General features: G+C 48.0%; 1 protein-coding gene across 1 annotated transcript in view; it reads right to left on the bottom strand.

Annotated features, from left to right (window-relative positions):
• Positions 1 to 1,581: 1,581 nt before the first annotated feature.
• The window catches only part of plxnd1 (plexin D1), a 447,766-nt gene continuing 434,599 nt past the window's right edge, over positions 1,582 to 14,748 (bottom strand). Inside the window, exons 32-34 of the mRNA XM_086001196.1 lie at positions 6,873 to 7,013; positions 5,140 to 5,214; positions 1,582 to 3,936 (exon numbers count right to left, since the gene is read on the bottom strand). Coding sequence (XP_085857322.1) covers positions 3,820 to 3,936; positions 5,140 to 5,214; positions 6,873 to 7,013 — 333 coding nt within the window. The 3' untranslated portion in view covers positions 1,582 to 3,819. The remainder of the gene's footprint in view (positions 3,937 to 5,139; positions 5,215 to 6,872; positions 7,014 to 14,748) is intronic.

Genomic DNA, 14,748 nt, shown 5'->3' with positions numbered 1-14,748 from the left:
CTTCCAATAAAGCACTTCATGTTTGAATCTCTGAGTTCTGAGTCCTAAATTGTGTCTAGGTAGAAAGGTACCGACACAACACTGGTGGAATCCTAAGCCGTGGGCATTGGTGAACACGTAATTGAGTAATTTTGCTCGATGGCACTACGGAGAGCTCCTTCCATCACTTTACTCATAGGATGGTAATTGGCCTGGTTGGCTTTGTCTTGCTTTTGTGAACAGGATGTACCTGGGCAATTTTCCACACCAGAAATTTACGGCACATAAGGAGGCCATTCGGCCCATTGTGTCTGCACTGATCGAAAGAGCTATCCAGCCTAATCCCACTTTCCAACTCATGGTCCGTAGCCTTGCAGGTTCCGGCACTTCAAGTGCATATCCAAGTACTTTTTAAATGCAATGAGGGTTTCTGCCTCTACCACCCTTTCAGGCAGTGCGTTCCAGACCCCCACCGCCCTTGTGAAACATATCTCAACTCCCCTCTAATCCTTCTACCAATTACTTTAAATCTATGCCCCCCGATTATTGACCTCTCTGCTAAGGGAAATAGGTCCTTCCTATCCACTCTATCTAGGCCCCTCATAATTTTATACATCTCAATTAAGTCTCCCCTCAGCCTCCTCTGTTACAAAGAAAACAACCCCAGCCTATTCAATCTTTCCTCATAGCTAAAATTCCCCAGTCCAGGCAACATCCTCGTAAATCTCCGCTGTACCCTCTCCAGTGCAATCACATGTTGGGGAGGTGCTAGTGTCCAAGCTGTATTGGAAACACTTGGCTCAGGGAGCAGCTAGTTCTGGTGCACAGATGTGCAGCACTACTGTCAGAATATTGTCCAGTGCACTCTGCCTCATTCTAAGGTATGTGCGTACAACTCTCAGGCTGTTACCTGATCAGTCTCTGGGACAGCGGAACCACTCTCCCAGCTGGGCCCCACTTACAGGACAGTCCGCCCAGCCCATCTTTTTCTCCTTATGTCTGGTATTTTGTAGCGATTGATTACAACTAGGTGATTTGCTTTGCCAATTCAGAGGGCATTAAGAGTCAACAATGTAGTGTGGGACTTGAGTCACACGTAGGTATGACTAGGTAGCTGTGGCAGGTTCCCTCCCCAGTTAGGTTTTCATAACAAACTGGCAGTTTTCATAGTTATTATATCTGGTGCCAGCCCACAAATTACCTGATTGTTTCACAATTTTCCACGGTGAGATTTGAACCCATGAGTTCGGAGGTTAGTCGAAGACAGTAACCACCACTGTATGGTGTCCAGGGGGCCTACAGACATATAATTCCTGTTTGCTCAGTACTCCAATCTCTATTATTGATCCCAAGCCCAATGACTGGGTCTGCAGTGCAGTGCTTTTCATTCATCACTGGGCTCTTTTGACACTGACCCTGTTTGGGAAGGATGGATAGACCACCTGACCCCAAGGATCACTGAGTTCATGAAATGTTTCCCAGTGAGGCCAGTCTAGATGCTGGAAAGTATAGCTCCGATCATTGCTTTGCTGTTCGATCTGGGCACTAGGTTCAAACACCAATCTGGTTCTCGGGCATTGAGAAAGTGAGGAGTACCCAGTGTACAAGAAACCATTTTATTAAAACGAAAGGCTTACAGAGGCGGTCTGATACATTAAATGAAGTCTGTGCAATTCCTCGCAGGTTGGTCCACTTAAGCTGTGCATTCTGACTGGCCAACGCCAGTCATATTCTAAACATCAGTGACCCTCAACATAGACCAGACCATTGGGCACTGTTTGAACACCAAAACCAGCGCTCATGTTAAATCCATTGGTTTACATAATCTGCCTAATGTAAACGAAGGGTCCCACTTGACTGTACAATCACTGATTGTTGACGGTATGAAGTGTATTTAATGTGGGAGTATGTTAGACTATATTAAAATGAGATGAGATGCCAGCTCCCCACCTCCCAGTTAGTAGACACATCAGGCAGCTCCGATAATAGACAATTTGCCCCCGCTGCTGTCTTTACTCACACTTTACCCCAACCCATCACTGCATCAAAACCCAATGGATCAATTCCAAAGTAATATGGAAGTTTTGTCACTGGCCTAGGAATCGGTACCGTGCAGGGTGCAGGCCCCTGACTATCATCTGGCCTCATTGGTTTATTACTGATGGGTGCCAATCGTGGCCCCAGAGGCAGCTTGCTGGTCCCTGGAGGCACCAAGATCGGCCTGAACAGCCCACACGGTCAGGCCACAACTCATTTTACAAAGTGGGTCTCAAACGGGCGTTCGGCTCCAGCGCCTGTTTCAGGCACGGACCCTTTACCAATATGGCGGTCGGTACACTTCAACTGTGGAATGCACGCACGCCATCCGGCCTATTGGGTGCTCATTTTATGCCTGTAAAATGTGCGTGGCACCATTGAATTTCGAGGCTACAGTCTAGTCATTTACTGTTGTAAATGTCTCTGGATAATTAATCTGAATTAAAAGATTTCTAGAGCTGTTCCTGTTGCTGTATATTGATGGGACACTGCTCAACTCCAGCTGTGGAATGCAAGCCATCACCTTCATACACCTCATTTCTCAGTAAGAGATCCACAAGCACCCGCTGCTCACTGGCACCTCACCCAGCTAGACATGTGCCAGCCCAGAGGGTGAGTGGTGGCTGGGGATTTGGCTGCAGGGGGAGGGGGTTATCATGGACGAGTCTTCTCCTCTCCACCCCCCACCACCGCAGCGGGATCACTGGATGCCAATCAGGAGGAGGGATTTCCCCCCCCGAACCCAGGACTGCTGAGGCCATGAGCAGTGTCCAAGCCACGAGGGGCTGAATGGCCTACTTCTGTTCCCATCTTCCTACTCCCTTAGGATTGATGCAAGGACCCTACTGTCTGGATAAACTAAGGACAGGCCTTGTTTTATGTTCTTAAACCACGTCGGTTACTAACTTGTTAATAGTTAAATACACTAGTTTAGTCAGCTGCATTTATAAAATTAAACAACACAACGAACTGAAGCTTCAATATTTACAGTTTGGATGCGGCAAAGGGAGGTTAAACTGGTAGCAGCTTTCCCAGGAGCTCGTGTTGAAGGAAGGAAGGCTCCAAACTAAACAATACTGTGCAATATTGAAAAAAAAACTAATTTATACATTAACCCACCAGATTCAACCCCAAGATCTGAAATGAATCCCTGAGAATGTGGGGCTGTCACTTGATGACTGCCCATCCCCGCCCCCAAATATCCTATTGATGGAACCCTGAGATTATCAGCATCAGCCCTGTTCAGAGTGCAATCCCTACACTCCTTCAATAACCATCCACCGCTCACCAGTACTCATACGCCAGTGATGGCTCTTTATATTTTTCTGGGTGATTTCTCTATCTCCGCCCACCCACTGCTTCCCTCTAATTGGATCAGATTGCTCTCCCGTCTGCCAGATGTGATGTCTCTGTTGGTGGGTGTACAGTGATGGCCCCGCTTCATTCCTAGGAACTCCCTTTCTTCCCCCCCAACCCCCCCCCAAATTGTGACCCTTCCCTCCTTCCCAACTGGGATGGCACAGGCTGTACTCGTGGCCAACTTCAGACAGGGTACTCGAACCTGTGCCACCCACAGTCTATGGTGCCGCGTGTTGGCGCTAATTCTCAATGTTGCCTTACTGGTTGACTGGCCAAGAAACCCCATGTCCGGCTGTCATGGGCTGGTGTAAACCACGGCCCCCTACATTTGGAGCCTTTGGACCATGTTAAAGGGCAACAAATTAGGGTGAAGAACAGTCTGTTGAAGGTTGTCGGTGTTGGAAGTGCAGGTCCTGGTGCACTCAGACAGAGGGCTTCCTCCAGCTAGGCCTCGCTACAACATTCGTAAATATTGTCCTCCATCAGTGCTATGACTTGTTCGAACTTGTGTTGGAGCTGCATGCGTCTGGTCACTGAATTTGATTCCAAAGCATTCATCACCTATAGAGAGAGAGAGGGAGGAGAGAATGAGTCAGGCGGCTGTTCTATAACCTGCTGAGAGCACCCAACATTCACATTGAATGGGATTTTTAAAACTTCCTTTTCCTCCTTGAGCTCAGAACCTCTTGAACCTGTTCCTAACACGAATAGTTGGTAACATCAACGTTGAGATTGTGCAGGTGCTGTCCTGTGGCCTCATGTATCGTTACTATAAACGGACACCGCACTTGGCAGCAGCAAACAAGCAGACTGCGTGAGAGGGACGTGAAGTTCAGGGGCACAACGCTGCCTTGAGTTCATCATTCCACAGTCAGTTCTACATCTGAGCCTGAGGGACGGACTGAATGAGGGACAGACACATCCTCGCAGGGAGTGCAAAACAGAGGCAGGGCCTAATCGAGGCCTCCTGCTGGCTTTCTGCTGGTGATATCTGGAGAACAGAAGAATGGCGCTAGGTCCCTGGGTGAGGGAGTGGGTAAAAAATCAGGTTGGGCTTCCACTCCTGATCACTATCCTGTGAGCCAGCTGGAATGTCCATCAGATTGTGCATGTGTGTGATTATGAGTAAGCGTGCATGTGTCTGAATGAGTGAGTGTATGTGTCCGTGAGCGAGTGTGCGTGTCCTTGAGCGAGTGTGCGTGTCCTTGAGCGAGTGTGCGTGTCCATGAGTATGCGTGTCCGTACGTGTCCGTGAGCGAGTGTGCGTGTCTGTGAGTGTGCGCGTGCGTGCGTGTCCGTGAGCGAGTGTGCGTGTCCGTGCGTGCGAGTGTGCGTGCATGTCCGTGAGCGAGTGTGCGTGCCCCTGCACGAGTGAGCGTGTCCATGCGCATGTGCGTGTCCATGCGCGAGTGTGCGTGTCCGTGCGTGCGCGCGAGTGTGCGTGCATGTCCGTGAGCGAGTGTGCGTGCCCCTGCACGAGTGAGCGTGTCCATGCGCATGTGCGTGTCCATGCGCGAGTGTGCGTGTCCGTGAGCATGTCTGAGTGTGCGTGAGCGTGCGTGCGTGTCCGTGAGCAATTGTGCGTATCCGTGAGTGAGTGTGCATGTCCATGTGCGTGTGTGCGTATCCGTGAGTGAGTGTGCATGTCAGTGAGCGAGTGTGCGTGTCCGTGAGTGTGCGCGAGCGTGCGTGCCTGTCCGTGAGTGTGCCTGTCCGTGAGTTTGCGTGAGATTGTGGAAACAGATAACGGAAAAATGGATTCACCTGACTGCGATATCGCTTGGCGTATTTGTAGATTTCGGCCATGGCAAAATTGGTGTTAAACTCATTTTGGTATTTCTGCAAAGAAAATAAAGAAAATTTTACAATATCTGTAACTGAGGCTTGCTTCAGCTCCCTGCTTCACCTCCGGACCAAAGAACTATTTATCTAAATCATTCTTTCTGCTCCTTCTGCTCTTCAACGTTACACATGTCAGTGCTGAGGAGTGATGCAATATCTCAGATTAACCCCACAGACATAGATACACAGAGTAAAGCTCCCTCTACACTGTTGCATCAAACACTCCCAGGGCAGGTACAGCACGGGTTAGATACAGAATAAAGCTCCCTCTACACTGCCCCATCAAACACTCCCAGGGCAGGTACAGCATGGGTTAGATACAGAGTGAAGCTCCCTCTACACTGTCCCATCAAACACTCCCAGGGCAGGTAGAGCACGGGTTAGATACAGAGTAAAGCTCCCTCAACACTATCGCATCAAACACTCCCAGGGCAGGTACAGCCCAGGTTAGATACAGAGTAAAGCTCCCTCTATACTGTCCCATCAAACACTCCCAGGGCCGGTACAGCATGGGTTAGATACAGAGTGAAGCGCCCTCTGCACTGTCCCATCAAACACTCCCAGGGCAGGTACAGCACGGGTTAGATACAGGGTAAAGCTCCCTCTACACTGTCCCATCAAACACTTCCAGGGCAGGTACAGCCCAGGTTAGATACAGGGTGAAGCTCGCTCTACACTGTCGCATCAAACACTCCCAGGGCCGGTAGAGCACGGGTTAGATACAGAATAAAGCACTCTCTACACTGCCTCATCAAACACTCCCAGGGCAGGTATAGCACGGGTTAGATACAGAGTAAAGCTCCCTCTACACTGTCCCATCAAACACTCCCAGGGCAGGTACAGCACGGGTTAAATACAGAGTGAAGCTCCCTCTACACTGTCCCATCAAACACTCCCAGCGCAGGTACAGCACGGGTTAGATCTAGAGTAAAGCTCCCTCTACACTGTCCCATCAAACACTCCCAGGGCAGGTACAGCACGGGTTAGATCTAGAGTAAAGCTCCCTCTACACTGTCCCATCAAACACTCCCAGGGCAGGTACAGCACGGGTTAGATACAGAGTGAAGCTCCCTCTACACTGTCCCATCAAACACTCCCAGGGCAGGTACAGCACGGGTTAGATACAGAGTGAAGCTCCCTCTACACTGTCCCATCAAACACTCCCAGGGCAGGTACAGCACGGGTTAGATACAGAGTGAAGCTCCCTCTACACTGTCCCATCAAACACTCCCAGGGCAGGTACAGCATCGGTTAGATACAGAGTAAAGCTCCCTCTACACTGTCCCATCAAACACTCCCAGGGCAGGTACAGCACGGGTTAGATACAGAGTGAAGCTCCCTCTACACTGTCCCATCAAATACTCCCAGGGCAGGTACAGCACGGGTTAGATACAGAGTGAAGCTCCCTCTACACTGTCCCATCAAACACTCCCAGGGCAGGTACAGCATCGGTTAGATACAGAGTGAAGCTCCCTCTACACTGTCCCATCAAACACTCCCAGGGCAGGTACAGCATCGGTTAGATACAGAGTAAAGCTCCCTCTACACTGTCCCATCAAATACTCCCAGGGCAGGTACAGCATCGGTTAGATACAGAGTAAAGCTCCCTCTACACTGTCCCTTGCTACTCCTCTCTCTCATTCACTATTGCTTACCCGGGACTCCTCTGCCAAGTGAGCGTTCATTTCCTGTTCACTCAGTGTGATCATTTCCTGTATTTCTCTGTAGTATTTCTGCACAGCCTTCTTGTATTCTGGGATTTCCTTGGCATACAGGAGTTTATTTGTTGGTGAATCCTAATGGAAGCAAGAAAAAAACATTAGAAGAGGATTCCAAAAAGTCAGCTCCATGAAATAGCCTTGAAAGACCAGCCCGTGAATGTCCAGGGCCATGAGGCACTCAGCTAACTGTCAGGAGTCACCATCTGTGCAGTGCAGGTTTGCTGAGCATCTCACTAACTGAGGGTGTGCATCACCGTCCTATTAGAGCCCATCATATACGACAAGCCATCACCAGCGAACTCAATTCGGGACTTTTTCTTCGTCTGGTACTGAGGAAGGTTTGCACTGTCGGATGGGGCATTAAAAGGAGACCCCATCTGCCCTCTCAGGTGGACGGAAAAGATCCCATGGCTATTTTTGGAGAAGAACATGGGAGTTCTCCCCGATTATCTGACCAATATTTATCCCTCAAGCAACATCACTAAAACTGGTCATTTATCTCGTTGGTCTCTGTGGGATGTTGCTGTGCGCAAATGGGCTGGCTCATTTTCAACATTACAATTGATACAACATTTTAAAAGTACTTTATGATGTAAAGTGATTTGAGAGGTGCTACAGAAATGCAAGCCCTTTCTTTCTTCATGGAGTTACTTTTACTGCACATGTTGTTTTGTCCTTTGCCCTTTTGCATTGCTGGTTTCTTGGAACTCACAATTTGAGTTTGAATGAAATGACTATGTGGGGATTGAGTGAGCTGTGTGGAGCTCCAAATTATGTTTCGGGCTGTCTCACTGTAATCAGATTGGCACATACCATTACCTCAAACGCCACCGAAAGGCACAGTCCAGTTGGAATCTCGAACATAAATCTGACCTAACCCATCGATTAGATTCCAGCCTGTAACTCACTCCCGGGTATCTGCTATTCTATATATAAACCCCCGAACCCATCGATTAGATTCCAGCCTGTAACTCACTCCCGGGTATCCGCTATTCTATATATAAACCCCCGAACCCATCGATTAGATTCCAGCCTGTAACTCACTCCCGGGTATCCGTTATTCTATATATAAACCCCCGAACCCCCTCGATTAGATTCCAGCCTGTAACTCACTCCCGGGTATCCGTTATTCTATATATAAACCCCCGAACCCCCTCGATTAGATTCCAGCCTGTAACTCACTCCCGGGTATCCGCTATTCTATATATAAACCCCCGAACCCATCGATTAGATTCCAGCCTGTAACTCACTCCCGGGTATCCGTTATTCTATATATAAACCCCCGAACCCCCTCGATTAGATTCCAGCCTGTAACTCACTCCCGGGTATCCGCTATTCTATATATAAACCCCCGAACCCATCGATTAGATTCCAGCCTGTAACTCACTCCCGGGTATCCGCTATTCTATATATAAACCCCCGAACCCCCTCGATTAGATTCCAGCCTGTAACTCACTCCCGGGTATCCGCTATTCTATATATAAACCCCCGAACTCATCGATTAGATTCCAGCCTGTAACTCACTCCCGGGTATCCGCTATTCTATATATAAACCCCCGAACCCATCGATTAGATTCCAGCCTGTAACTCACTCCCGGGTATCCGCTATTCTATATATAAACCCCCGAACCCATCGATTAGATTCCAGCCTGTAACTCACTCCCGGGTATCCGCTATTCTATATATAAACCCCCGAACCCCCTCGATTAGATTCCAGCCTGTAACTCACTCCCGGGTATCCGCTATTCTATATATAAACCACCCGAACCCATCGATTAGATTCCAGCCGGTAACTCACTCCCGGGTATCCGCTATTCTATATATAAACCACCCGAACCCATCGATTAGATTCCAGCCTGTAACTCACTCCCGGGTATCTGTTATTCTATATATAAACCCCCGAACCCATCGATTAGATTCCAGCCTGTAACTCACTCCCGGGTATCCGCTATTCTATATATAAACCCCCGAACCCATCGATTAGATTCCAGCCTGTAACTCACTCCCGGGTATCCGCTATTCTAGATATAAACCCCCGAACCCCCTCGATTAGATTCCAGCCTGTAACTCACTCCCGGGTATCTGTTATTCTATATATAAACCCCCGAACCCATTGATTAGATTCCAGCCTGTAACTCACTCCCGGGTATCTGTTATTCTATATATAAACCCCCGAACCCATCGATTAGATTCCAGCCTGTAACTCACTCCCGGGTATCCGCTATTCTATATATAAACCTCCGAACCCATCGATCAGATTCCAGCCTGTAACTCACTCCCGGGTATCCGCTATTCTATATATAAACCCCCGAACCCATCGATTAGATTCCAGCCTGTAACTCACTCCCGGGTATCCGCTATTCTATATATAAACCCCCGAACCCATCGATTAGATTCCAGCCTGTAACTCACTCCCGGGTATCTGTTATTCTATATATAAACCACCCGAACCCCCTCGATTAGATTCCAGCCTGTAACTCACTCCCGGGTATCCGCTATTCTATATATAAACCCCCGAACCCATCGATTAGATTCCAGCCTGTAACTCACTCCCGGGTATCCGCTATTCTATATATAAACCCCCGAACCCATTGATTAGATTCCAGCCTGTAACTCACTCCCGGGTATCCGCTATTCTATATATAAACCACCCGAACCCATCGATTAGATTCCAGCCTGTAACTCACTCCCGGGTATCCGCTATTCTATATATAAACCCCCGAACCCATCGATTAGATTCCAGCCTGTAACTCACTCCCGGGTATCCGCTATTCTATATATAAACCCCCGAACCCCCTCGATTAGATTCCAGCCTGTAACTCATTCCCGGGTATCTGTTATTCTATATATAAACCCCCGAACCCATCGATTAGATTCCAGCCTGTAACTCACTCCCGGGTATCCGCTATTCTATATATAAACCCCCGAACCCATCGATTAGATTCCAGCCTGTAACTCACTCCCGGGTATCCGCTATTCTATATATAAACCCCCGAACCCAACGATTAGATTCCAGCCTGTAACTCACTCCCGGGTATCCGCTATTCTATATATAAACCCCCGAACCCATCGATTAGATTCCAGCCTGTAACTCACTCCCGGGTATCTGTTATTCTATATATAAACCACCCGAACCCCCTCGATTAGATTCCAGCCTGTAACTCACTCCCGGGTATCCGCTATTCTATATATAAACCCCCGAACCCATCGATTAGATTCCAGCCTGTAACTCACTCCCGGGTATCCGCTATTCTATATATAAACCCCCGAACCCATTGATTAGATTCCAGCCTGTAACTCACTCCCGGGTATCCGCTATTCTATATTTAAACCACCCGAACCCATCGATTAGATTCCAGCCTGTAACTCACTCCCGGGTATCCGCTATTCTATATATAAACCCCCGAACCCATCGATTAGATTCCAGCCTGTAACTCACTCCCGGGTATCCGCTATTCTATATATAAACCCCCGAACCCCCTCGATTAGATTCCAGCCTGTAACTCACTCCCGGGTATCCGCTATTCTATATATAAACCACCCGAACCCATCGATTAGATTCCAGCCTGTAACTCACTCCCGGGTATCCGCTATTCTATATATAAACCCCCGAACCCATCGATTAGATTCCAGCCTGTAACTCACTCCCGGGTATCCGCTATTCTATATATAAACCCCCGAACCCCCTCGATTAGATTCCAGCCTGTAACTCACTCCCGGGTATCTGTTATTCTATATATAAACCCCCGAACCCATCGATTAGATTCCAGCCTGTAACTCACTCCCGGGTATCCGCTATTCTATATATAAACCACCCGAACCCCCTCGATTAGATTCCAGCCTGTAACTCACTCCCGGGTATCCGCTATTCTATATATAAACCCCCGAACCCATCGATTAGATTCCAGCCTGTAACTCACTCCCGGGTATCCGTTATTCTATATATAAACCCCCGAACCCATCGATTAGATTCCAGCCTGTAACTCACTCCCGGGTATCCGCTATTCTATATATAAACCCCCGAACCCATCGATTAGATTCCAGCCTGTAACTCACTCCCGGGTATCTGTTATTCTATATATAAACCCCCGAACCCATTGATTAGATTCCAGCCTGTAACTCACTCCCGGGTATCCGCTATTCTATATATAAACCACCCGAACCCATCGATTAGATTCCAGCCTGTAACTCACTCCCGGGTATCCGCTATTCTAAATATAAACCCCCGAACCCATCGATTAGATTCCAGCCTGTAACTCACTCCCGGGTATCTGTTATTCTATATATAAACCCCCGAACCCATCGATTAGATTCCAGCCTGTAACTCACTCCCGGGTATCCGCTATTCTATATATAAACCCCCGAACCCATCGATCAGATTCCAGCCTGTAACTCACTCCCGGGTATCCGCTATTCTATATATAAACCCCCGAACCCATCGATTAGATTCCAGCCTGTAACTCACTCCCGGGTATCCGCTATTGTATATATAAACCCCCGAACCCATCGATTAGATTCCAGCCTGTAACTCACTCCCGGGTATCTGTTATTCTATATATAAACCACCCGAACCCCCTCGATTAGATTCCAGCCTGTAACTCACTCCCGGGTATCCGCTATTCTATATATAAACCCCCGAACCCATCGATTAGATTCCAGCCTGTAACTCACTCCCGGGTATCTGTTATTCTATATATAAACCCCCGAACCCATTGATTAGATTCCAGCCTGTAACTCACTCCCGGGTATCCGCTATTCTATATATAAACCACCCGAACCCATCGATTAGATTCCAGCCTGTAACTCACTCCCGGGTATCCGCTATTCTAAATATAAACCCCCGAACCCATCGATTAGATTCCAGCCTGTAACTCACTCCCGGGTATCTGTTATTCTATATATAAACCCCCGAACCCATCGATTAGATTCCAGCCTGTAACTCACTCCCGGGTATCCGCTATTCTATATATAAACCCCCGAACCCATCGATCAGATTCCAGCCTGTAACTCACTCCCGGGTATCCGCTATTCTATATATAAACCCCCGAACCCATCGATTAGATTCCAGCCTGTAACTCACTCCCGGGTATCCGCTATTGTATATATAAACCCCCGAACCCATCGATTAGATTCCAGCCTGTAACTCACTCCCGGGTATCTGTTATTCTATATATAAACCACCCGAACCCCCTCGATTAGATTCCAGCCTGTAACTCACTCCCGGGTATCCGCTATTCTATATATAAACCCCCGAACCCATCGATTAGATTCCAGCCTGTAACTCACTCCCGGGTATCCGCTATTCTATATATAAACCCCCGAACCCATCGATTAGATTCCAGCCTGTAACTCACTCCCGGGTATCCGCTATTCTATATATAAACCCCCGAACCCATCGATTAGATTCCAGCCTGTAACTCACTCCCGGGTATCCGCTATTCTATATATAAACCCCCGAACCCCCTCGATTAGATTCCAGCCTGTAACTCACTCCCGGGTATCTGTTATTCTATATATAAACCACCTAACCCATCGATTAGATTCCAGCCTGTAACTCACTCCCGGGTATCCGTTATTCTATATATAAACCCCCGAACCCATCGATTAGATTCCAGCCTGTAACTCACTCCCGGGTATCCGCTATTCTATATATAAACCACCCGAACCCCCTCGATTAGATTCCAGCCTGTAACTCACTCCCGGGTATCCGCTATTCTATATATAAACCCCCGAACCCATCGATTAGATTCCAGCCTGTAACTCACTCCCGGGTATCCGTTATTCTATATATAAACCCCCGAACCCATCGATTAGATTCCAGCCTGTAACTCACTCCCGGGTATCCGCTATTCTATATATAAACCCCCGAACCCATCGATTAGATTCCAGCCTGTAACTCACTCCCGGGTATCTGTTATTCTATATATAAACCCCCGAACCCATCGATTAGATTCCAGCCTGTAACTCACTCCCGGGTATCCGCTATTCTATATATAAACCCCCGAACCCCCTCGATTAGATTCCAGCCTGTAACTCACTCCCGGGTATCCGCTATTCTATATATAAACCCCCGAACCCATCGATTAGATTCCAGCCTGTAACTCACTACCGGGTATCCGCTATTCTATATATAAACCCCCGAACCCATCGATTAGATTCCAGCCTGTAACTCACTCCCGGGTATCCGCTATTCTATATATAAACCCCCGAACCCATTGATTAGATTCCAGCCTGTAACTCACTCCCGGGTATCCGCTATTCTATATATAAACCACCCGAACCCATCGATTAGATTCCAGCCTGTAACTCACTCCCGGGTATCCGCTATTCTAAATATAAACCCCCGAACCCATCGATTAGATTCCAGCCTGTAACTCACTCCCGGGTATCTGTTATTCTATATATAAACCCCCGAACCCATCGATTAGATTCCAGCCTGTAACTCACTCCCGGGTATCCGCTATTCTATATATAAACCCCCGAACCCATCGATCAGATTCCAGCCTGTAACTCACTCCCGGGTATCCGCTATTCTATATATAAACCCCCGAACCCATCGATTAGATTCCAGCCTGTAACTCACTCCCGGGTATCCGCTATTGTATATATAAACCCCCGAACCCATCGATTAGATTCCAGCCTGTAACTCACTCCCGGGTATCTGTTATTCTATATATAAACCACCCGAACCCCCTCGATTAGATTCCAGCCTGTAACTCACTCCCGGGTATCCGCTATTCTATATATAAACCCCCGAACCCATCGATTAGATTCCAGCCTGTAACTCACTCCCGGGTATCCGCTATTCTATATATAAACCCCCGAACCCATTGATTAGATTCCAGCCTGTAACTCACTCCCGGGTATCCGCTATTCTATATATAAACCACCCGAACCCATCGATTAGATTCCAGCCTGTAACTCACTCCCGGGTATCCGCTATTCTATATATAAACCCCCGAACCCATCGATTAGATTCCAGCCTGTAACTCACTCCCGGGTATCCGCTATTCTATATATAAACCCCCGAACCCCCTCGATTAGATTCCAGCCTGTAACTCACTCCCGGGTATCTGTTATTCTATATATAAACCCCCGAACCCATCGATTAGATTCCAGCCTGTAACTCACTCCCGGGTATCCGCTATTCTATATATAAACCCCCGAACCCATCGATTAGATTCCAGCCTGTAACTCACTCCCGGGTATCCGCTATTCTATATATAAACCCCCGAACCCAACGATTAGATTCCAGCCTGTAACTCACTCCCGGGTATCCGCTATTCTATATATAAACCCCCGAACCCATCGATTAGATTCCAGCCTGTAACTCACTCCCGGGTATCTGTTATTCTATATATAAACCACCCGAACCCCCTCGATTAGATTCCAGCCTGTAACTCACTCCCGGGTATCCGCTCTTCTATATATAAACCCCCGAACCCATCGATTAGATTCCAGCCTGTAACTCACTCCCGGGTATCCGCTATTCTATATATAAACCCCCGAACCCATTGATTAGATTCCAGCCTGTAACTCACTCCCGGGTATCCGCTATTCTATATATAAACCACCCGAACCCATCGATTAGATTCCAGCCTGTAACTCACTCCCGGGTATCCGCTATTCTATATATAAACCCCCGAACCCATCGATTAGATTCCAGCCTGTAACTCACTCCCGGGTATCCGCTATTCTATATATAAGCCCCCGAACCCCCTCGATTAGATTCCAGCCTGTAACTCACTCCCGGGTATCCGCTATTCTATATATAAACCACCCGAACCCATCGATTAGATTCCAGCCTGTA

The sequence above is a fragment of the Somniosus microcephalus genome, chromosome 11, assembly GCF_052327205.1.
Source record: "Somniosus microcephalus isolate GS21.2 chromosome 11, FLI_Smic_1.0, whole genome shotgun sequence".
NCBI lineage: Eukaryota > Metazoa > Chordata > Chondrichthyes > Squaliformes > Somniosidae > Somniosus > Somniosus microcephalus.
This window is presented reverse-complemented; position numbering and strand designations above follow the sequence as displayed.